The 24851-nt window shown below is 43.8% G+C and overlaps 1 protein-coding gene across 1 annotated transcript in view; it reads right to left on the bottom strand.

Annotated features, from left to right (window-relative positions):
- Nucleotides 1-216: 216 nt before the first annotated feature.
- Nucleotides 217-24851, bottom strand: part of grm6a (glutamate receptor, metabotropic 6a) — a 64561-nt gene continuing 39926 nt past the window's right edge. The window contains exons 4-12 of the mRNA XM_064300588.1: nucleotides 23588-23723; nucleotides 19750-19904; nucleotides 18715-18855; nucleotides 17962-18162; nucleotides 14277-14416; nucleotides 12931-13554; nucleotides 9781-10092; nucleotides 4270-4528; nucleotides 217-356 (exon numbers count right to left, since the gene is read on the bottom strand). Of these exons, the coding sequence (XP_064156658.1) occupies nucleotides 4289-4528; nucleotides 9781-10092; nucleotides 12931-13554; nucleotides 14277-14416; nucleotides 17962-18162; nucleotides 18715-18855; nucleotides 19750-19904; nucleotides 23588-23723 (1949 nt within the window). The 3' untranslated portion in view covers nucleotides 217-356; nucleotides 4270-4288. The remainder of the gene's footprint in view (nucleotides 357-4269; nucleotides 4529-9780; nucleotides 10093-12930; nucleotides 13555-14276; nucleotides 14417-17961; nucleotides 18163-18714; nucleotides 18856-19749; nucleotides 19905-23587; nucleotides 23724-24851) is intronic.

Genomic DNA, 24851 nt, shown 5'->3' with positions numbered 1-24851 from the left:
AAGCAAAGATTCATGTTCTGTCCAGCGGTGTCAACACTTATCCTGTTGTAAAATGGCGATCATCAAAAAGAATGTCACATCCCATTTGAGATGGAGTAATTCACCAAACACCCATTACTTACTTTAGGACCATTTGGAGCATTTCATGTTTGGTGGAACAGAGACATTTTTACATCCTCTTTTGTTTGTGATTTGTTAATCATTTAAAATGTCATTGTTCCAGTTCCATTAGATTTACATCCCACGTTGTTTTCCTGCAGTCCGTATGACTGCATGGGAATTTGATTATATCCTGTATTTGCTGGGATATCCAGCTCAATGTTGGGGCTCCTTTGATTGGTGTAGGCTGGAGTTACCTGAAAAAATAAAGTAAAATAAATGAGAAACATCTCTGAAAGATACAGGCGCTCAAACAATCTTATAAAATAAAATGATCTCATCCTCTCTGTCACTATTTGGTGTTTCAGTGCATTTCCACAAGCTATAATGTATTGTAGCCTTTAAAATACTTAAGTGTGCACCATTCATGAATATACAGGTAACTGCCAAAATAAAGGAATCGCTTGAGTACACGGGGGATACAAATATACTGAAAGCACATGCTTTTCTTGCACAGAGGTATGATTCCTGAGTCTACTTAAGCAAATATCATCCCAGAATGCTCATGGTTGTGTTTAAAAATGCTGAGCAGGCTCAGTTTCCCATTATTTCAGCCACCATAGACAGAAAAAGAGATATCTGTGACTTTGGAAGAGCACGGTTGTTGCGGCATTTTCGACAGGAGCTGAAGATGAAGATGAAGACTTGCTGATTTTTCATGAGGAACAGTGGCTTAAGTGGTGCTGGCATGGAAGTCTGAGGGAAAGGCACCAACTTTGAACTTGGGCCAACTATGATCGAAAGCAAAAAGTATTTGATCATGATGTCTGTGGATTGGTTTGAGACCAAAATAAAGAACTCTACAAACCTCAAACAAGGGCGTGAACCAGCAGTTTCACCAAGAACATTCCATCGAGATTGTCGCACAGATGGATACTGTAGTTGTGTAGTTGGTGTTTCCTTTAGTTTGGCAGTAGCTTGGGGTCTTAATCATTTTTGATTTACACACCATACAGCCTAATAGGTGCAGTGGGGTGGGTCGAGAGTGGGTAGAGTAATTCAGTTCCCAATAGGGAGTCCAACAGGGACCATATGCACTCTGTAAGAGCTAATTTAACACTGAACATTTAATTGTGCAACTGTAGGGAGTGGCTCACCCTAGCTCCCCTGTGGTGGAAGGAACTCCCCATTCCTCTACAAACCGTGCAGTCCCTGCCCATTTTCCACCATGGTTTGAAGACCCTTCTCCTCAAACTGTACCGTGTCTAACTTTAACACTACTCTCTTCTGCAGGGCTACTACCCCCCAAGCAAGTATCATTTTCATGTAACAGTTGTGTAGTATGTTGATCTTCTAGAACGTTCATGTTGTACTTGTATCTTCATCTTGACGTCTTAGCTTTTCATCATATCTCTTGTCAAAATGCCTCACTTCTAGTTTATGACTTGCCGTAACTTTAATGATTGGCCAATGCTTTACTGTGTGAACTAGACTCGATGTCCGTGGCTATGGATAACTGATGCTTAGGTGGGAATTGTGCCTTATCTGACCTGTATTCTGTAGTTACATTACATTACATTACAGGCATTTAGCAGACACTCTTATCCAGAGCGACTTACACAACTTTTACATAGCATTTTACATTGTATCCAATTATACAGCTGGATATACTGAGCAATTCGGTTAAGTACCTTGCTCAAGGGTACAACGGAGTGTCCTACCCGGGAATCGAACTGGACCTTCGGTTACAGCCAGTTCTACCACTGTGCTACACTCCGTAGTTGTTCCACCGACCTTCTGCATACACTAGTATGTGGTTTTGGATGAATGCATCTGCTAAATGTAACGTAATGACAGTCTGAAAATGTAAGTTGCTTTGAATAGAGTGTCTAACAGGAAAATAAATTTGTATCAAACCTCATTTTCCCCAGGCACATAAATTGAATATTAATTTTTTAACATTCACAATTATGTTGATAGGATTTGATTCGCATTTTGAAATGTTGGTAATGACCGTTTCAAGTCAACAGCAACATGCTGTTGTAAATATAAAATATGCTAAAAAAAAAAAAAAAAAACCCCCAGTGAAATTAAAATCTTGTTGAAGTTCCCTGGAAATAATTGAGAATTTTATGAAGGCCAACTGATAAAGATTACTATTATTATTTTATTTTCCCGAGTTAAAAAAGAAAATCTCATCTTGGCAGGCTGACTAATTCCACACAAAATGAAATGGTTTACACACAACACTGTGATCAGTCCTGTTGGGTCAGCTGCTATAAGCAGCGAACTGGGCTGCAATGCATGATGGGAAAGGATGAGCCTCAGCATGGTCTGGTCTCAGCTGATTCTGGCAAAGTGAGTAACAGCTGTCACTGGAGGTCATGTAATATTTCCATTTAGAGGGCACGGATGTCATTAGTCAAGACCCCTTTGGAGCTCTGGGATGAGTCACCGTTAAGTAGCGGAGAATGCTATTGTGTGAGAATACTGTAATCCAGTTCTGCAGGATGGGCCTTCTTAATTAAACTGGATAAATTAAAGGACGTGAAGGACAGTCATGGTCTGTGTTCCCGTTTCACAATATTGTGTGCCTCTGTTTGCTTTGATGCAAACAATAAGTAGGCATGTACCACAGCATGCTATGTTTTCTTGCTGGTGGTAGTACATGCCTCACAAATGGTTTAAGATTTAGATTAAGATATACTTTATTGAACACCGTGGGGTAATTTGTCTTCTGCATTTGATCCATCCTTAGTTACCTAGGAGCAGTGGGCAGCCACAGGGCAGCGCCCGGGGACCAACTCCAGTTCTGAGGCAAGTGCCTTGGTCAAGGGCAACTGCAGGAGCGCACCTAACATGCATGTCCTTGAGTATGGGAGAAAACTGGAATACCTGTCATGTGCCTTATTCTTGTGTGAGATGTGAGTGTCGCAAAGGAAAGTAAATCCATTTCAGAAGCTGTTGACTTTATCTCTTGTGGTTGGCTCAATGCATGCACAATCCACAGAATGCAATTTCAATATCCTGTTTCAAAATGGAAATGAGAATAATTTCTCTCCCAATAACTGCTTTTACTAAATCTTGGAGCTGACTTTCATGACAGACATTGTGATAAAAATGTACATATAGACCTGTGAAATGCAAAACCTTCACCACCTCTAATTTCTTCTCCAGTACCTCCAGTGTTGCAGGGCAATAGATGAACAAAAATGTATTTTTAACCGCTTATTTATGGAACTGGTTGATGGCTTTGGTCTTTCAGCGATTGTAGATGTCACCTAAGAAAGATAACAGTAAAGGATCCCAGAGGCAAAGAAATGGAATTCTTGAAAATGAGCGATGTTTGTTGTGAAATGGATGGGTTTTCAATTCCACAAGATTTATATCTTGTAAAAGAGAGGACTTTAAAATGCTTAATAAAACAGAATTTATAATAAGAGTGACCAACTATCCAGCATCACCTGTGTCTGAGTCGGCTTTTTGCCCTTGTGGCTGGCGATTAAAATTAATTAATATTTCCTCAGTAACAGTGACTGAGTCAGTCATGGTCACATGACCGGAACCATCTTTAGTAATAAAGATTTTAAGCGCAATTTGTGAATTTGTGTAATCAACACTGTCAGTCTGTCAAGACATTTAGTCCTAACGTCTTCAACCATTAAGTCTGCAATATCAATTCGGATATAAACACAAGTAATAGCCTGATTGTTCTTTAAAATTACAAGGGAAACAAACGATTGTAAATACTTTCATGTAAGATCGTTCACCTAATATCTGTCTGCAGGTCCGGTACACTGTCACAACGTTTTGTAATTCACTCAAACTGCCTTTGAGCTATGCAGACTTTGGCAGACTTAACTTAACCATCCGCTACTGTTGTGATATGTGGGTTTGTGTCTACGTGGAGGAGGGGCATTGGTGAGTTGGTGAGTTACTGAAGGACCAAACGCAGCTCTACTTTGGCAGGAGATGAAGATGCCGGCTCATACTGGTGGCATCGTGTACTGTGTTTGTATAGTTTTATACTGTAATACCGTGGTGATATGCGGGTTTGTGTCTATATGGAGGAGGGGACACTGATAAGTTATTGAGCCGCTCAGCGAGTCACTGAGCAAACAGAGCTCAACTTTTGGCGGGAGAGATACATACAGATGGCAGGGCCCGTACCCGCGTCCGCGCGCCTCCCCTACTGCGTCCGGTCCGGCTCGATCTTGGTCTCGCCGTTCTGCTTGTCGTTGGACTTCTGGGACAGGCGGGTGGACATGGTGGCCGCCTGCACCACAGCCTTGAAGCTGCGCTTGCGCTTCTGCACGTTCTGCTCCGGGTGGAAGATGATGACGTACACCTTGGGGACGTAGAGCATGCCCAGGGACACCGAGGCGCTCAGGCTCATCGACACCGTCAGGGTGGTCGTCTGGATGTACATCTAGACCGGGGAGGGGGGGGGGGGGAGTGGGGAAAAATAATAATAATTAGGCCACACGTATCCATACAGATCAGATGTAGCAGTCGCTGTAGAGTGTGTTAAGCAATTCCCCTTTCTGGAAGTTTGAATTGAGAAATTAGAATTGTAACTGTGACAAATCTTTTTTGCCACACTTATCCATATAGATCAGATGTAGCATTCGCTATGGAGTGCGTTAAGCAACTGTCCTTTCTGGAAGTTCGGATTGTAACTGTGACTTATCCTTTTTGCCACACTTATCCATATAGATCAGATGTGGCATTCGCTCCAGAGTGTGTTAAGCAACTGTCCTTTCCTGAAGTTTGAACTGTAAATGCGACAAATGCTTTTTGCCACATGTATCCATATAGATCAGATGTAGCATTCGCTATGGAGTGCGTTAAGCAACTCCCCTTTCTGGAAGTTCGGATTGTAACTGTGACTTATCCTTTGACAATTGGCCATGCATGCTCGGGATGATCACAAGAAAAACTAAAAAGCTAACTCAGAATGCTATACATAAAAAAATTAAACAAACTTTTGAGGGGACAGCCCTAGTGGCAAAACATATACAGTAGCTATTATTAAATTGTAGTTAGAATAAAGTTACATGATGGCATGTGATTAAGAAGAACAATTTAGCCATTCAGAATTCTTTGAATTGAGGCAAATTTGAATTAAACCAAGTTTTTAATCTAAATGTGAATATGGAGTTTGTCCATTGGCTGTATTTTAGGATATAACTCGCATTTTTGCCCTTATATGATTTTTAAGTCCAAGCCAAACTTTGAGTTCTTTGCAACACATTTTCCTGTGAATAAATGTATCAGGTCAGGTTGCAGGAGGACAGAAGCTTATTTATGTATGGAGAGCAAGCCTTCCGGTCCTATTTTACAACACATTACAGATATACAAATTCAGTTTCGCTTTTTAATAACCGTACTGCACCATCTTTATAGCAGTATATACTCCCGACGACTCCTCATTTTGCCACATTTGAAAGGCGCTTCAATGCTTTGAAACGCTCGAGCATGATAAGGCTGTTGATCGCGCATATTTTGTATTTTTCAATTTGTGCAAATTGAAGAGGATTCCGTTTAATGGAGTGTGGTGGCGCACAGGGATCTATTCTGGAATTCATTACACTCTACTTTTGTGTATGCTATACTTCGGAGTTTTATTTATATACATCAGTGCCATGCAGGGACCTTTTGAAGGACAGGAGCTCAGACAGAGAAAAGGGCACAGCACTCTAGATAAACTCTTGGGCAACATGTTTTTCCTATCTTTACTTTTTCCCAATTTCTTGATTAAAGATAGGCACTAAAATTAATGATGGCAATAATTATGCTAATATAATTTTTTAAATAATCAAATCAAAGGGGTATACCGGGCACTTAGGGCAAAAGGGGTGGGGGCACCATCACTCGCCCCCCCCCCCCCACCCGCCCCCTCCCCAGCATGAGCCTGATAGACATAGTCTAACTTTCTGTAATTGTGGTGATATGTGGGTTTGTGTCCATATTTGTGTGGTCCTGTTGTTTTAAGGGGAGTGTTAAGGGGACGTTCAAAATGCTTAATTTAGTGTAATTTGCTGCTTTTACTATTTATGGGAAAAATTTGAAAAGCTGTTGACCATTTGCTAACCAGGTTTCAATTTTTTTTTAATTACACTTAAGACTTTTATTCCGAATGATTTTTCACCATCTTTACTAAATAGAATTTTTACACAAAATGTTTTTATTAATTGTACAGGGTGCAATTGTGTCTAAAAACGGTCATGAAAACAAACAAACAAATAAATAAATAAATAGAATGACCCAGAAGGTTAAAAAAAAAAAAAAAAAAATTATTTTTTCCATCCTATTTCCCTTGCTTGCTGAGGTTTTTTCTTTTGTTCATTTCAGTTCTCAGTAAACCATTATGCTTTAAGAGCCTGTGCATGGTCTTACACATGAGTGACCTGAAAGCCATGGTAATGTAGGTAGGTCACGCGGAAGGTATTTCAGTGCACGATGCACGATGGAGGCATCTCAGACCATCTCTGCCGTACAGGCTGGATACAGTCAAACCCGCTGGATGCAGTCAGCCAATGCCACGGCATAGTTTCCTTGAGTGGCAGGTGGGTTATCCAATGGCAGTTTGCATTGTTGTAATTGGCTGCACGGAATTAATTATTTCATTTATCAATTAACAGAGAATTTCTGAACCTTCAGAAGCTGTGCTCAACATTGAAGCCATACCCCATGAATATATAAAAACACTTTTTGTTAAAAAAAAATTGTTAATTCTATGCAGTGTAGAGTTAAAAGTAATTCCAATGCCTAGTCTAATTGTCAATGTGTATAACACATTAGCCTTTTCAGTTTAGGAATGGAAGTCATATAATTCAGATATTCATTTGTAATGTGGACTCAGGAAGTGGCTTGTGTAATATAACTGCTGTGTAAAAAATGCCTTTTTCATTTTTAAATGTATGTTTTTTCTATCAGCAGTTGTATGTATGTTAGTGGAATAGTCTAGAGCGACTATTCTATTTGAAATAAAATCAGTTAACAGGAAAACAACAAACTTTCACAAAGTTATTAACTATGAGGAAAAAAAGCTTTTTACTTTCCCTCTCTAGAGCTTTTCTACTGTAGAACATTTTCATCATCCTAACATGGCCTACATTACACTAAGAGATCAATAAAAAGCGATCGATTGAGATGTGAATTTTAAAAAAAACCATCTGTAAGTTGTAGTTGTAAGGAAATACTACCCTACTTACAAAACTGCAAAAGTTGTTCTTTATAGATGATGCAACATAATGGCTATTGACTGTCTCTTGACGACCACCTTCTTCCATTTCCTTTTGTTTCTGTCCTCTTCTATGAGAAAAGAACGACCTGGAAGAACACGACCGAGGGCACAAATATATCCGGCTGACTGCCTCTCAATGTTAGCCTTTATTAGACAAGAAAACACGTCTATTTTTGATGCTCTCTCCATCATCAAAGGACTCATTTGTCAGAGAATTTTTTTTTCTTTTCTTTTTTTTTACCCGAAGGCTGAATATTATGTCATTTGATGAAAAAGATGGGTTGGCTTTGAAATAGCTTCTTTTTTTCTTAAAAAAAAAAAATGCTTTCAACGGCTGCACCATGTGCATGCATACCTGCGTACCTGTCACGGCGTAGTCACTTCACTAGTCAGTCAACACTCGCAGCAATCCGCCGACAGTAAAGATTGTTGTTGATTTGTAATCGCCCAAAGAATTTTTAGCGATTTTTATTATTTCGTGAAAAACGTATATTCGTAGGAAGGATACCATGCTACCATAGCAACAGTGCATCCTAGGGTTTATCCTGGTCACTCCTACCTTGTTTCTTTTCTTCCCAACGTGTTCAGGAGCAGGTTTAAGGGACCAGGAGACTGACACACAAGGGTCCTCCAAACCAGAAGTGGAACCCTATTCTGAAACTCACTGCCAATTAATATATCACCCATTCAGTATTTTGTATAGGAAGGCTCGATTTTTTATGGTAATGCTGATTTTCTTTTAAAATGTAATTTAGTTTTTTTGGTTGTTTTTTTGTTCTGTTCCAGACAAATATGCAGGCATTGGTGTGTTCTTTTCAGTCAAAGTCCCTGCGGTTTTATCATTGTGGTATTTACAAGGGATTGATTCAGTTAATGCTTTGTACTGAGAACAACATCCCTGTGATGCTTTCTGAATGAAAGAACACAAAAGAGAAATGGCTATATCACATTTGGGGGGAGCATGTTTGGGGGCAGATGGTGGGTTTCTGAGGGAGAAATGGGTGTTTTTGAAGGGGGAGATGTGGGTTTTTGAGGGAGAGATGGGTGTTTTTGAGGGGCAAATGGGTGTTTTTGAGGGGGAAATTGGTGTTTTGAGGGGGAAATGGGTGTTTTTGAGGGGAGAAATGGGTGTTTTGAGGGGGGAAATGGGTGTTTGTTTTTGAGGGTGCTAATGGCTGTTTTTGAGGGGGAAACAGGTGTTTTTGAGCGAGAAATTGGTGTTTTTGAGGGGGAAATAGGTGTTTTTGAGGGGAAATGGGTGTTTTTGAGGGGGAAATGCCTGTTTTTGAGGGGGAAACAGGTGTTTTTGAGGGTGCTAATGGGTGTTTTTGAGGGTGGTAATGGCTGTTTTTGCAGGAGAAATTGATGTTTTTGAGGGAGAAATGAGTGTTTTTGAGGGGAAATGGGTGTTTTTGAGGGAGAAATTGATGTTTTTGAGGGGGAAATTGGCGTTTTTTTTGTCGAGAGGCCGCACCGCCGGTTGTTTCTCTCTCTCAGACGGCTGCTCCCTCTCTCTCCTAATTCCCCTGCAGCGCTGCGCAGGTTTAGTGCGGCGGTTGGAGCCATTGTTCTCCCTCTTATCTCCTTCCTCCCACAATTAAAAAACCCACGGCGTGCGCCGCGGAAACGCGCGGACGTCCTTTGTCTCTGTGTCACGGTGTGCGTCTTAGCCCAGATAAAACAGAGGAATGAAATTCTCTTCTCGTCCTGTTTCTCATCCCCCCTCCTTTTTTTTCCCGCCTCATTCCCACATCAAAGCTCTTTTCTAAAGAGAAATCTCCTAGCCGTTAAAAAAAAATAAATAAATAAAAAAAAAAAACGGTTGCCTGTCGTCAAGTTTTGGGCAGGCTGTTTCTTGCTTTGATTTTCGCTTTAAATACTCAGTTTTTTTTTTTTAAACGCATAGATTTGTATTGGTGGTGCTCGTTTCCAAACCCAAACCGCATTTTTTGCATTCCTTGCCTTTGTCCACTGAGCGTCGTATTTTCCGAGCGCAGGAAAAACATGCAAAACAACTTCACGTCCACCCCGAGATTCAAAACCGAGACATTTTATCATTATTATTATTATTTTTTTATTTTTTATTTATTTATTTATTTTTTTTTTAATTAATTACATTTATATAGCACTTTTCCAAATGCTCAAAGTGCTTTACAGTGAAGGGGAACTCACCTCACCCACCACCAATGTGTAGCACCCACCTGGGTGATGCACGGCAGCCAATTTGCGCCAGAACGCTCACCACACATTAGCGAAGGTGGAGAGGGAGAGAACATTTATTTAGCCAATTAAGTCTGGGGATGATTTTAGTGGCAAGTGTTGCGAGAGCCAGACCTGGGATTTGGCCGTTTTAACCCGAAAGGCTTGCAGAACAGCGGCGGCGGCGGCGTCCCCCTCGGCCCCCCACCCCTCGCTCGCCCTCGCTCGCTCACCTTCTCGGTGGACTGCGCGGTGCCGAAGAAGATGGGGACGAAGGCCAGCCAGACGATGCAGGTGGTGTACATGGTGAAGCCGATGGGCTTGGCCTCGTTGAAGGTCTCGGGCACGCCGCGGCTCTTGACGGCGTAGACGGTGCAGGTGACCATCAGCACCAGGCTGTAGCTCAGGCAGGAGATGAGCGACAGGTCCGACATGTCGCACTTCAGGATGCCCCGCGCCAGCTCCGGGTTCGGCGGGCGCAGCTCCTCGTAGTCGATGATGGTGTGGGGGGGCACCACGCCGAACCAGACGAACACCCCCAGCACCTGGGAGGGAGGGAGAGGGGGAAGGGGAGAGGGTGGAGGAGAGGAGAGAGAGAGAGAGAGAGAGAGAGAGATAGAGAGAGAGGGAGGGAGAGAGAGAGAGAGAGGGAGAGAGGGGGAGAGAGAGGGAGGGAGGGAGAGAGTAGAGAGAGACAGAGAGAGAGAGTAGATAGAGAGAGTGGATGAGAGGGAAGGGAAAAACAGATAATATAAACATAAAAAATATGACATGAGAAACACAGTGAGCATGAAGGAAAAACAGAAGACATCAATATGTAAATGTATATATTGAGAGAGAGAGAGAGTGCAGGACGAAACGCAACAGTGCTGGTCGGGACTGCAGAGTCATGGGTCAACGAACCAAAACTGAGCGCATGAGAAGGTTCTTGGGCAGGGTTGTTCAAATTATGCTTTCTGGCTGATGTTATCATGCAGAGTAATTCAAATAGTCACTCGTTCCATGCAGTGCTGGCCCCTAGGCTTTGAGGGGCCCTAAGCCCAACAGTATAAATAAAATATAAATTATAGAATAATATTGAAGGGGGTAAGAAAGTCCATGCATTGCGTTCATGATAGTTGGTGAACCCCGCCCCCCCCCCCACTTCCATCACCACTACCTCCACCCCACCCCACAACCTGCAATTGCTAACCCTAACCCCCCCCAAGGGTCTGTGACTGCTACCGTCATTCCCCATCTCACCATGGGTGGCTCAAAGCCATCCCTGGTCATCCCTGGTCTTAGCCACATATACTGTACAGCTAGTGAGCAGTTGTAGAATCGAGGTAAAGTTGGCTGCTATGCAGGGACTTAGCATAAGGCTTACACTGTTGTGTGCCCTACCTCACCGCATCTTCTCAAACAGACACTTAACTTCTACCATTCATTATTTATGGGGAAAAAAACTTTACGGGAAAGTTTCCTTGGCGGGTGGCGGGGGGTGGGGGGTGCGGGGTGGGGGCCAGGATGGGGGGGGGCGGCTCAGTGGAGATGAATAGCTGAAAGAGCAGATGTTCTTGCTAGCGTCACCGGGAGACTTGGGGTCCCCAGCTCAGACTCCCACAGATCTGCGAGTGTGTGCGTGTGGTAGCGGAGAAGCACGAATGTTCCTCCTCTAGCTGGGCCTGTCTTTACTTCCCCTTCTCCAATCACAAAACATCTGCATGAGGTTTCTGCTTCACTTTGACTGGAGATTAATCATCGTGCAAGGTGTTGGTGTCCTAGTGCGCGTCACATAAAAAATAAATTTTCTTTGACCCATTTCATTGATTCCATTGAAGTATTTTTAGTTCACAGCTGTTGTTGTTTTTGTTGTTGTTATTGTTGCTATTTTTGGCAAATTGCCAGGGATTGCACACAGATGAAGTGTAAGGGTGTATAATAGGTATATTTAATAAGTATATATGAGAATAAATGTGAAATGCGTGTATTACATAAAGTTAATTTTTTTTATATTAAATCTTCAGTCATTTTAAGTAACATCAGAGCAAGGTTAGATAACACTGGTGTTTCAGGAATGAAGAAACAAATCTGCTGCACTATGCATACTAATGTTCTAATGTACTATAATGTATCTCCCAGTACAGTAAAGTCTCTACATTATTTGAGGACTGCTTGCTGCGTGTCATGATTCACTAGCACTGGTTCACTGGTTTGATGTCCTGACTCAAGTGAAATGCAAAACACGGTCATGTACAGTGTGTCAACAGTAATCATTCCCTCCCCCCAGTGTGGCCTATGAACTGTGAACCAGGGCAAGGGATCTTAGGCTCCGTGAAAAGGTCTCACATTGGGTTTCACCACCCGAAAAATGGCAATTTTCGAATATTTTTTGAGGGCCCCCGTCAGTCAGGGCCCCCTTGGAACCCTCCTAACGTACCCACCCCATTACAGCACCCCAGCCTGTGGACTCACCTGCACAGAGGTGAGCCCTACAGACTCACCTGCACAGAGACAAAGTTCACAGACTCACCTGCACAGAGATGAGCCCTACAGACCCACCTGCACAGAGATGAAGTCTACAGACCCACCTGCACAGAGACAAAGTCTACAGACTCACCTGCACAGAGATGAGCCCTACAGACTCACCTGCACAGAGATGAAGTCTACAGACTCACCTGCACAGAGATGAGGCCTACAGACTCACCTGCACAGAGACGTAGTCTACAGACTCACCTGCACAGAGATGAGCCCTACAGACTCACCTGCACAGAGATGAAGTCTACAGACTCACCTGCACAGAGACATAGTGTACAGACTCACCTGCACAGAGATGAAGCCTACAGACTCACCTGCACGGAGATGAGGCCTACAGTCTCACCTGCACAGAGATGAGGCCTACAGACTCACCGGCACAGAGATGAAGTCTACAGACTCACCTGCACAGAGACATAGTGTACAGACTCACCTGCACAGAGATGAAGCCTACAGACTCACCTGCACAGAGATGAGCCCTACAGACTCACCTGCACAGAGATGAAGTCTACAGACTCACCTGCACAGAGACATAGTCTACAGACTCACCTGCACAAGGATGAAGTCTACAAAACGCACCTGCACAGAGACAAAGTTCACAGACTCACCTGCACAGAGATGAAGCCTACAGTCTCACCTGAATAGAGATGAAGTCTACAAACTCACCTGCACAGAGACATAGTCTACAGACTCACCTGCACAGAGACATAGTCTACAGACTCACCTGCACAGAGACAAGGCCTACATACTCACCTGCACAGAGATGCGGCCTATCTACTCACCTGCACAGAGATGAGGCCTATAGACTCACCTGCACAGAGGTGAAGTCTACAGACTGACCTGCACAGAGACAAGGCCTACAGACTCACCTGCACGGAGATGAGGATGAAGGTGATGACCAGCTGCGAGGTGGGGCTGATGAACTTGGGCGGCGTGACGGACTTCTTGCCCTGCTCGAAGATGCGGTAGATGCGGTTGGTCTTGGTGAGCATGGCGGAGTAGCTGATGCACATGCCCAGGCCCAGCAGCAGCCGGCGGAAGGCGCACACCGTGGGCCCCGGCTCGGCGATCATGAGGAAGGTGATGAGGTAGATGAGGAAGATGCCCGTCAGCAGCACGTAGCTGAGCTCGCGGCCCGAGGCCCGCACCATGGGCGTGTCGTTGAAGCGGATGAAGGTGACCACCACGGACAGGGTGGCCAGGATGCCCAGGATGGCCAGGAAGACGGGGATGATGGCCCAGGGCGAGTGCCACTCCAGCTTGATGATGGGCGTGGGCCGGCAGCCCGTGCGGTTCTCCGTGGGGCGCATGTCGAAGGGGCACGTCTCGCAGGTGAACTCGTCCGCCTGGAACTGGTAGCCGTCGCAGAGCTCGCAGTGCCAGCAGCACGGCACGCCCTTCACCATCTTCTTCCTCTCGCCCGGGTTGCAGGGGAAGCTGCACACGGAGTCCGGGACCTGCCGCTCCCCGCCGGACCACTGCATCTCCTCAATCTGAGGGAAGGCAAATGGTAAATAAATGGTAAAAAAAAAAGGCCCAATCGACCCACAGTGTTGATGACATTCAAAATGGCTGCCTGCTGTTGACCCATTAAATGGTAAATGGACTGCATTTATATAGTGCTTTTATCCAAAGCGCTTTACAATTGATGCCTCTCATTCACCCATTCACACACACACTCACACGCTAACAGTGAAAGGCTGCCATGCAAGGTACCAATCAGCTCGTTGGGAGCAATTAGGGGTTAGGTGTCTTGCTCAGGGACACTTCGACATGCCCAGGGCGAGGGATCAAACCGGCAACCCTCCGACTGCCAGACAACCGCTCTTACCTCCTGAGCTATGTCGCCCCCAAGGCGTGCCCATAAACCGTCAATCAATCAATCAATCAATCAATCAATCAATCAATCAATCAATCAATCAATCAAATCTATCGAAAAAATTAATACAGCAACTAGTCGCCATGTCAAATAGCACTCCCAATGCTCAACTGTCCAAAGTCAAGATTGTTACATTGGAAGGCTGTTGTGAACCTTTGACTGTGACAATGTAGAGGCACAGGCACCCTGACAAACGAACACAAAGGGCTATCCTGGGTCTTTCAACAAAAACGCTTTGAATTCTTGATAAAATACAGATGGTGTAAAACGTCATGTGAAAAAAGACCATTTTGAGTGACCGCGCCAAAGGGGAAAGACAAGCCTGCGGAGGCTTACACTGAGTCGCAGGTGATTGGTCCACTGGCCGATGACCCTGTAGCCCGGGGAGGTGGTATTGGACATCTGGAACTGGAAGATGTCATAGCGTCCCGGAGCGTCTCCGTTCTCGTTGAAGAGGACACCGGTCCCCGCGCTGCCTGTAGGCACAAACACCAGTACTTATTATTATTACTAACCCCTTAAGGCGTGAGATCACGAGTTTGCGATTAGAATGTTTTTACTGTAACGAAACGTTCTAATGCTGAAGTAACAATCGCTACTGGCAACTGAAAGAAACAAAGCTCTGGAATGCTGAATTAAAAACATTCCATAGAATAATAACCACTCTTCAAAGGGTCTGCTCTGCAGCTGATTTTCTTGCATGTTGTCATGGCAATACTCTCTCTCTCTCTGGCTTGGTTATAATTTCAACTGGGCGCAATATGTGATGAACCACTATAGAAGTCTACAATAGTACTTGCCTCCATTCGCATACGTTTCATTTCAACTTTGGGGGAGACACACTGCTGGACCACCTAGAGTCACATAGTCAAACTCTCACAAGCAATACTAGCTGGTCTAGCAATGAATTCATGTGAAAATATTTGGGGGTGACATGTGTCCCTGTCTCCACCCAAACCTACACATATTCTTTCCTCCCTACATTTAAAAAGTCTTTGAGGCTCATCTCTTTGCATTCTTCCCTTGTGATACTACATGTTCGACTTTTCTGTCTTTACAGCTCATCTTAGATGTTAGCTCAGCTTAGATGTTATCAAGATTTAGTCTATACGAAACATACAGGTCCTAAAATCATCAGATATCAAAATTATGCGTTATATACCTTTTTTTGAAATTTTTTTTAAACAAAACAAGTTCCACCACGACCCCACGGTGATCAGTGCAGGGGGCAGGATCTATCTATCTGAGATTTTTTTTTAAATGAACCTTTTTTGCATTTTTTTTCCATCTGCATATTCACGGCAGATGTGACAGGACGGTTTGGGCCCCACGATGTGATGCCCCGTGACCGTGAGGAGCCGGTCCCAGTCAGTCAGGTCCCGAAGGGCTCTGAACAGCAGGCTTAGCCCCCCCCCCACCCCCCCATACACTCCCCCCCCCACCCATCACGCAGCACAGCCTTATTTCCTATGCCTGCATTAAGAGACGGTCCCAGTGTGCTGTAATGCATATTGCGTGTTCAGGTCCATCCCTTCAGGCGCCCACTCTGGAGTGAGCTTTTTCTATAACAGACACTCGGCACAGAGGGGCCAAACTAAAATGGGGGGGGGGGGTGGAAGCTTTTCATAGAAAGCTTCTTACCCACAAAAGCAGCGAGAAACAGGCAGCAGGGGGAAAAAATAACTTAGAGGGACGAAGTAGAAGAAGAAAGAAAAAAAGAAGAAGAAGACGCAAAAGATGGCTTTTTGAAAAGAGGAGAGAGTGTCTCCTGCCTGTGGAGGGGAGGCCCTGGGGAGAGGGGAGCTGAGTGATGGGACGCTTTTTGTGAGCCGCCCCGCCCCTCGCGTTGCTGCCACCGCGGGGCGAGTGCAGCATGGCGTCCCGGGACCCCCCACCCCCCCACACTGCCCTCAGCCGGGGGAAACGGCTCTCCTCCGTCCTGCTGCTTCTTATACATCCACACGAGTGCTACCAGCGGTGGAGGATCATTGACTTATCATTGGCTGTTCATTATACAACAGCATTTATTTCCCTTCGTACAACGAACAGCCAATGATAATCCAATGATGACCCAACGATCTTCCACCAGTACCACCCTCAGCCAGTGAAATGGCTCTCCTCTGTCATGCTGCTCCTTACACATCTACACAAGTGGTAGAAAAGGTGGAAGATCATTGGCTCATTATTGGCTGTTCATTGACTTATTGTTGGCGTGTCATTGGCTGTTCATTATACAACAGCAATTATTTCCCTTTAGTATAATGAACAGCCAATGATCTTCCACCAGCACCACACTCAGCCAGGAAAACGGCTCTCCTCAGTCCTGCTGCTCCATTTAAATATATGTGATGGCTGGCGAGGGACATACAGGAGCCAGAGAACACGCCTTCATTTGAGAATTATCCTGACACAAGCAGGGCAGTGTAAAATGACACCCAATAGTGACTGATCCCTATTCACTTGGTGACATATAAAATGATAGCTCTGCCTTTTATTTGAAAAAAAAACTGTAACTAAGTTAAAAAAAAAAATTATTAAAAAAAAACCATGACCTCTTAGTCATAATCAAAATGATTCATTGTAACCTGATCTCTTTGTAATGAAAATTATTTCATGTGCTCAGCAGTAATACTACTACATTAAACGCTAAGTCAAATGGACTCCAGCAGCTGGGGGGGTGGGGGGGCTGCAGGGGAGGGGGGGTATGGGTGTAGTGCTTCTTTTTTAAAAGTACTGATAAGCTTGTTAATTTATTCCTCTATTTGCGGTTTACTGTGTCAACCACCACTCTTGGAAGAGGTCATGACAATGCAAACTGGGGATTACATGACTGCCGGACCAAGTGGAATCAAATTTAATATGTAATTTCTGTAACCTAGTTATAGTTCCCATATTCACAAAAATTATACAAGAACATTATGTTCCACAGGGCTTTTAGCCTGAAAAAAAAAGTTTTAGTTGATATACAGTTAGGCCCCAACCCTTTTCTGGGGAGAAAGACATTAATGTTCCTGATTTTTAAATGTATGGACAGGTGTGAAACTCCACGGGCAGGGGGGGAGCCCAGAAGAAGCCACGGTGATGACATATTCATAATTCAGATTCAGTTAATAATGCATGCGCTTCCTTCCACATCCATCCAGCCGAACATACTCACAGCTCACAGCTCTGTCGGGGAGGCTGTCACAGAAGCTTCCCAGAGATCATTAAATGAGTTCAGTGTGTGGAATTTGCCACCTTTTCAGACTCTATACCACCACTGGCTTCATTGCTCCTATTGTTGCTTACAACATGGCCAAAAATAAAATACGCTTTTCTGAAGCTTTATTGTCCATTCAGTGAGAAACAATATCTCACACACTGCAAAATTTAAGCATCTTTTCATTGACTAGTGTCTGCACTAGAGTATGTTCTGTACCCCTCTAAGCAGTAGATTTTTATGATCAACTGTTTACCGGTGATTCCATTAACAACATTTTGAAACCAGACCAAACTGAATGCGGTCTGCATTTTCAGATAGATGTGCTGTACAGTATTAACCATGGACCTTCCCACCCATACGCGTAGGTTTGGGGGGAGACACGGAGACACCCCCAATATTTTCACATGAATTCATTGCTGGACTACCTCCCATGCTTGTGAGACTTCACATTTTACTAGGTGAGACTAGGTGGTCCAGCAGTGTGTGTGTCTCCCCGAAACCTAAGCCTGTGGTCTTGCCAATAAGGGCATTGCTGCAGCGTAGTGCAACGGTTACAGAACTGGCCTTCCGTAACCATTCTGTGACCTGAAGGTCACAGGTTCGAATCCCAGGTAGGACATAGAGTGCCATAGTACTCTTGCGCAAGCTACGTAGCCCGAATTGCTTCTGTACATATCCAGCTGTATAAATGGGTTCACTATGCTATAAAAAATAATGCAAAAGCTGCGTTTTTAGAGCGTCTGCTAAATGCCCGAGATGTACTGTAAAGCCGCTGGTTTTTTTTTTGGTTTTTTTTGCCGGGCCAGGCCGCGAGCTCACCGTTGAAGCTGACGGCGCGGATGTACTTGAGCAGCATCCGGCCCTCCACGGGGTCCATCTTGTCGCAGACGCCGGCGGCCCCGGCGCACAGGTCCAGGTGCATGCTGTGCAGGGCGTGCGCCATGGCGTACACCGCGTCGATGACGAACTGCACCTTGCCCTCCTGCTCGTACGGGGAGTGGCGGCCGATCCGCTCCTCGCCTGCGGGCCCCGAGCGAGGGGGGGGGGGGGGGGGGGGGGGAGAGAGGTAGAGAGAGGGGAGGGAGAGGAGGGGAGAGAGAGGAGAGAGAGAGAGAGAGAGAGGGAGAGGGAGAGAGGAGAGAGAGAGGGAGGAGAGAGAGAGAGAGGGAGAGGAGAGGAGAGAGAGGGAGAGGAGAGGGAGAGAGAGGAGGGAGGGGGGAGGAGAGAGAGAGAGAGAGAGAGAGAGATAGAGAGAGAGAGAGAGAGGAGGGAGGGAGAGAGAGAGAGAGGGAGATGGAGGGAGGGGGAGAGAGGGAGAGAGAGAGAGGGTGAGAGATGTGCAACACATTTGTTTGAATTCATTTATGCACCCAAAACCGCTGGCTTTTAGCCTCGCTAGTTCTGTTTTATGACACCCAGTTATTGTACAGAATGTACCTTAACAAATTGAATGAATGAAAATGAATGACAGCAACAATAATAATACAAATGTTTAAAAAAAATCAATTCAAAGGGCCACAAATAAATAAATAAATAAACAAATAAATAAATAAATGTAGTGTGTGTTCGTACCTGTGCATTTCTTCTTATCGCTGTCTAATTTGATGCCTGGCCTCGTCAGTTTGCACCTGAAATCGTCCTCCCAGAACTCGGCGAACCAGATGTTCCTTCGGTTGTTCTCCAGAGATCTTGAGGTAAAGTACTGGTCAAACCCTGAGCCAAAGCCACAGAACATTCATCGTTCATCACTCTCGTGTGCCAACCTCTACTTTTCATCGGTTTAAGACTGTGCTCTCAGTCTTATCCAGAAACGGCCGGTGTGGGTGCAGGCTTTTATTCCATCAAAGCAGTTACACACCTGCTCCTACTAATCAACCACTAGAGTCTTTACTAAGAACCTTGATTAGTGGAACCAGGTGCATAAACTGCTTGGTTGGAATGAAAGTCTGAACCCACACCATTTCTGGGTAAGACTGAGGACCCCTGTCTTAGACGATACATTGAAGACGTGGCCAAAGTGACAAAGTGTAATCCCACAATCATAGAACTGTGTACAAAGTTTCATGGCGTTCCTAACCCTAACCCTAATTATCCCCCAGTTTTGTTCCCTCTCTCTTCCCCAAAGATAAGGTGGAGTGAGTTTTCGGGTACAAAGTAGTTGTCTTATGTCCCCCATCTGGGTGCTACAGTACACATTAATGATGGGTGAGTTGAGTGCCCCCCCTTCACAATAATCTTCTTCTTCTTATTATTATTATTATTATTATTATTATTATAGAAACAATGATAATAATAACACTTAATGTTCTAACAATAAAAAAATAGTGACTGACCATTCTGTGTTTTGCTTTATATTCAGGGATTCATGAATATGCATGAGTAGTACCCTTATTCATAATTATTTTTTTTTTAATTTTTAAAAGCAGTATTAACAAGACCAGGTCAAAACCTAGTATACGGCTGGACCTAACAGGTGTAACTTCATAACTCGACTGACCAATGGTGTAACTTCATCACTCAGTCACTCAGTCACAGACGTTCGCGTTTATAGGGCTGGCCCCACTGTTGCAGTCCAGCCAAAAACTGGGTTGAGAATGTTGGCTGTACCGTCAATCGAAGCCCTTTTGGGCAGGATGGTCACGGCCCCCTCAGCCACATCCTCCTGGTCCAGAATTGGGGAGTTTTTCGCGCCCCAACTGTCGGAGCCCACAAACAGGAAGTGACCCGTCAGGTTGGCCTTCTTCGCTGCCTCTAGGACACGCCTAAACGGAGAGGCGAGATTGAGCAGCTGGTCAGTCATTTTGGACAAAACTTAAAAAAAACAATTTAAAACTGCTTAACAACCTAATATTGACCACATACATCAGCAATTACAGCCTACCTGCTTGTATAAAAAGGTTGATCTGTTAGTATTTTCAAATCGGAATCCCTGTGCTGTTTAAAAATTGTTCATATTTCCGAACTGAAAAGCTAAAAATAGCATAATTTCGCTCACAGCCATACCACAGCCATGTCACAGTTCCCTGCTGCACGGCTCAAGCTACATTAAGCTAGCCGCTGTGCTGTTGAGAGTTACGGCACGTTTCAAACGAAGCATTAAATCCAGGTCCTGGATCACCGTGGTCATTAAATGTCTCATCGTGCTCATCAGAAAGAACAGAGGGTTTCCCGGCGTCCTGGAAAAATGTACAATCTGGCCTATCTTAGTCTGGCGGCCATCTAATCATCCCCCAATTTAAAAACGGCCAAATAAATCTCCAGCCCCGTCCACCTCAGCAGATGTGTTTTGAGCGTCTGGTACAAAATGGCCGCCGTAATTCAAACAGGTGGGAGCGCTCCATATCGGTGACAGTTGATGTAGGTCACCCCTCCCTCCCTCCCTCCCTGTAGTGCACTAAAGGCACTATATCAATGTAATGAATTATTAAGTGTAATTATACTTAAGTCAAGCTGGAGGCAGAATTTTGATTCAATGGCATGTGCTCAATCTTGTTATCTTTGATGGATCATTCATTATAAATACTGGTCTTGTGGATTTTGAATGACAGCATTTAGACGTATAAAATATTCAAACGTGATGAAAACAAATATTTAATTTATAATAGGTTTGTCAAACGGTAAATCAAACCCTTCCATTCTGGAAGAAAATGACAGAACTACATTTACCCATGTTTGATGAACATGGGTGGCCAGAATGGTTTTTAATTTACTGAGTCTTTGAAGCAGTTTGCTGAAATCCCACAGAACAATAAAAATGAAAGGTGGGTGTGTCTGAACAGGAAAAGAAAGTATGGTTTGAAAAGAAATTAAATATGCTTCTTCATGTAAACAGAATTTGACAGTTAGTCAAAAGTGTACTCTGTTTTGTAACACCAATGCACATACGTCACACTTTGCGAGACTAGAGTCAATAGAGTCTATAGTCTATAGTCCATCTTTTGGAGTAATAATTCTCTACTTTGAAAAGCGGCTATTGAATCTAGTTCAGTCTGTACTACCGCTTCTCACCTAAACACACGACCTCTACATGTTGCATAAGAATCAAGAAATAATGTATTCCTAACATTTAAAAAAATGTTTTTAAAAAGACTGCAGTTGCTCATATAATCATAGCTGTCGTTGCTGCTATGCTGACTACGCCTCCTCCCCGAAGAATTACACTGTATGTTATACATCATCGAAGGCTTCGTCGAATCCCGATTTATCATGTATCAAAGGCGGTTCTCACAGACACCGAGCCCCAGTGATAATCCACAAAGGAGGGCTTCCAGCCCTGGACTGGAATCCGTGTCGTAGTCAGTCAGAACACGGTGATCAGACAACAGATAATGAGCGCGAAATATGGGTCACTGGATACATTACTTGACCTAATTGTGTTTCGCTAATCTATGATTATTTAAAAGTTACAGACGGCCCGGCCTCAGATAAAATGTTCTCCGGTTTATTTTAGGAGTAAATTCCCCTGCTTTTAATCTGTAATGAAAATTAGTTGGGGTCTTTTGCAGTTTATTTTTCCACAAAATTTCCTTCCCGTGCGGATCAGCTAAAAAAGAACGTTAAACGTATCCAGAAGCACATTTTCAGAATAACAAATGAACCTGGTTTGAATTCCTACATTTGATGGTTCTTAACCCGTTGAAGTGTGAAAAAACGAATATGTGATTATAACATCCTTAACTGAACATTCTAATGTTGATGTAACACCCAATACTGGTAACTGAAAGCAATGGAGTTCCAGAACACAAAATTTTGAAGAAAATTCCTAGAAAATGACTCTTTAAAGGGATCAGTCCAGTTACAGTGGTCTCAATAATGTTTGGGACATTCCCCAGTGGGGGGGGGGAAGCCAGACACTACAGAAAAATAGTGAAATAATTAACTAATAAGATGCCCAATTATGGGTCCACCAGTCCATCTATCAATCATTTCCATGAACTGTGTCAAGAATGTTTATGAAAAAATGTTGTCAGTGTTGTCAAATTTAGCAATTGGCAACACTGCTCCCCCCCCCCCCCCGCACTGGGCACCCTAGTGCCGCAACTGGATGTCATCATGCAATCTAGCGACTTTCAGCGACATTTCAGAGAGCCTATAGCGACTTCTGGTGAGATATTTTTGGGCAACACTGGTCAGAGGTGGAGCTAGCCTGTCATACATTTGGATGCGACGCAGGATGAGAAATAGAGCATCCTGCCTAGAATAACAGAGTCAATTTTAAAGATACAATATTAACATTTTCCTAACGATTTTAACATCAAAAAAATATGATATACTGTGTCACTTGTCCACATACATTAAACAGAGTTTTTCATGAATCAGGCCTAAGTTAGTGTCTATATTTGGGTACTCAGGGGGTCCCCCCCCCCCATGGCTGCTCATATGGGTGCATTGTACATTACATTACATACATTAGAGGCATTTAGCAGACCTCTATCAGAGCGCTTACACAACGTTTAATAGCACTTACATGTATCATTATACAGCTGGATATATACTGAGCATGCAGGTTAAGTACCTTGCTCAGGTACACGGCAGTGCCTTACCGGATCGACTCGACTTGGTTACAAGCGCAGTTCCTTACCCCTGTGCACATCCGTCTATCCCGTACCGCACCCCGCTAATTCCACTTCTGTATGTTATTATTCATTTTACTCAAAACATGAAGTGAAAGTTTATGGAAGGATTTATTTACTTTGACTTAAATGGTAAAAAAAAAAAGAAAATCTTATTTAGAATATTATTTCCTTTTCTCAGCGCTTTGCTAAAGTACCACGGCCGGCTCCTGACATCAACCACCAACCCAACGTTCATTTCTCAGTGACAGGCATCAGTGCTTTATCCAAACTTGATCCTCTCGAAAAAGCAGTGTCGATATGCTCCACTCTTACCCCAGCTACTTGCCCTATTTATTCATTACTGCCTGGCAGTGCTGAATAGAAGCGATAAGATTATATCCCAGCACTATTCCACACTTCAGTGGCGATACTGCCTGTAGCATTTTCTCATAGAATACACATTTATTCGCACTTAACTGGTAGGAAAAAAAGAAAGAAAAAAGTTCAGCAGATTAAGTGGCTTCTTTCCTCTCACAGTGAAAACCAACCTTTTTTTATGACTTTAGACTTTATTAATTTTTTAATTTGCCTTTTCCGGCTTCACGTTACAATATACAAACAATCAAACGATAAAAACAAAACAATCGCCACCTACATTTAAGTCTCATTCATGTTTGAACATTCAGGCATTCGCATAAGGTGGTGGGTGGTGGGTGAGGTGAGTTCCCACTCTTCACTGTAAAGCACTTTGAGCATTCTGAAAAAGTGCTGTGTAAATGCAATGGTTCATTCATTCATTCATTCATTCATTCATTCATAAGAAAATACTATTTACAATGAAAGATTAAACAATTTTTAAAAATTGCCTAACATCCAGGGTTGCAACTCACTTGATGTCATCCTCATTCGCGAAGATAATGACCCCCCGGGCATTTGAGGTCTCCATCAGCCTCTTGATGATCTTGTCGAACTCTCCTGGTTTTGGCTCTCGTGGAATCTTAAGGGACTGTGCAATGCATAGACCCCCTAATTCAGGAAGAAGGAGAAACTAACGGTCAGCTGACATGCCTGACCTCCAAAGAATGCATCATTGTTGACAGTGATAGAGGTCCCCAATCTTAACCAAACATGGCCAGTGTGGGTGAAGGTTTTTGTTTTAGCCCAGCACCAAGACACCTGTTTCTAGTTTTCAAGGTCTTGGTTGAAGACCATGATTAGTTAATGAGTTGAATCAGGTGTCGTAGTTCTGGGCTTAAACAGAAACCTGCATCCACACCGACCCTTTTAGGATAAGATTGGGGACCCCTGCACTATAACAACACACATATATATTATTTGCAGAGAGCAAAATGGGGCTGTGCTGATTTCCAGATGTTATTCAGAAATGTTTGAAAATGCTAATCTTGCTTTTCATATCCTTGAGCAGATATCTCTGCTGGTACCTCCATCGTGACATACGGTGGTTCTTAGGTTGGTAAAGCTATCGATTTGCTCCAGATTCCTTGATTTTGAAGGGCTTAGTTGTATTGGTGATGTCAATGGGCATGACCTTTGTCTTGTTGTGGTTCACAATCAGTCCAACTTGACGACCAAAAAACTGGAGTCTGTCTGCTTTGCCTCGTAGATATTGATGTTCATGAGAAAGAAGAGCCAAGTCATCATCAAAGTTAAAGATTTCAAGTTCAAAACCATCGCTTTCCTCTTGCCTGATCTTCTGTTGTACTTCACATGACCCAGTCTATCATCAGGTTGAATAGCATGGCAGACATCACACCTCCATGATGGACTCCTGACTTCACAGCAAAGCTTAAGCTGGTATTTCCAACAGTGCATGAGAAATTGGTGTAGAACTGTTTTATGATGTTGTCATTTGGGTTGGGGAAGCCATAACTTCTTAGGATCTTCCACAGGCCTTCACGGTGGATACTGTCAAGGGGCTTCTGAAAGTCAATGAAGATAATGTAAATTTGCCTCTCATTACATCGCTCAATTAATGTTTCTGAGGGTAAAACTCTGGTCTGCACTGCCCCTTCCTTCCCTAAAACCAGCTTGTCCATTACTGAGCACGCTCTCTACTGCTGTAGAAATTTGTGGTACTAATATCTTGTAAAAGATTTTACCGGGGGACTGGTAGTAGTGTGACGCCTCTCCAGC

This window comes from Anguilla rostrata, chromosome 11, assembly GCF_018555375.3.
Source record: "Anguilla rostrata isolate EN2019 chromosome 11, ASM1855537v3, whole genome shotgun sequence".
Classification (NCBI taxonomy): Eukaryota; Metazoa; Chordata; class Actinopteri; order Anguilliformes; family Anguillidae; genus Anguilla; species Anguilla rostrata.
Note: the sequence above shows the minus strand (reverse complement) of the source record. Positions and strands in the feature narration are given on the sequence as shown.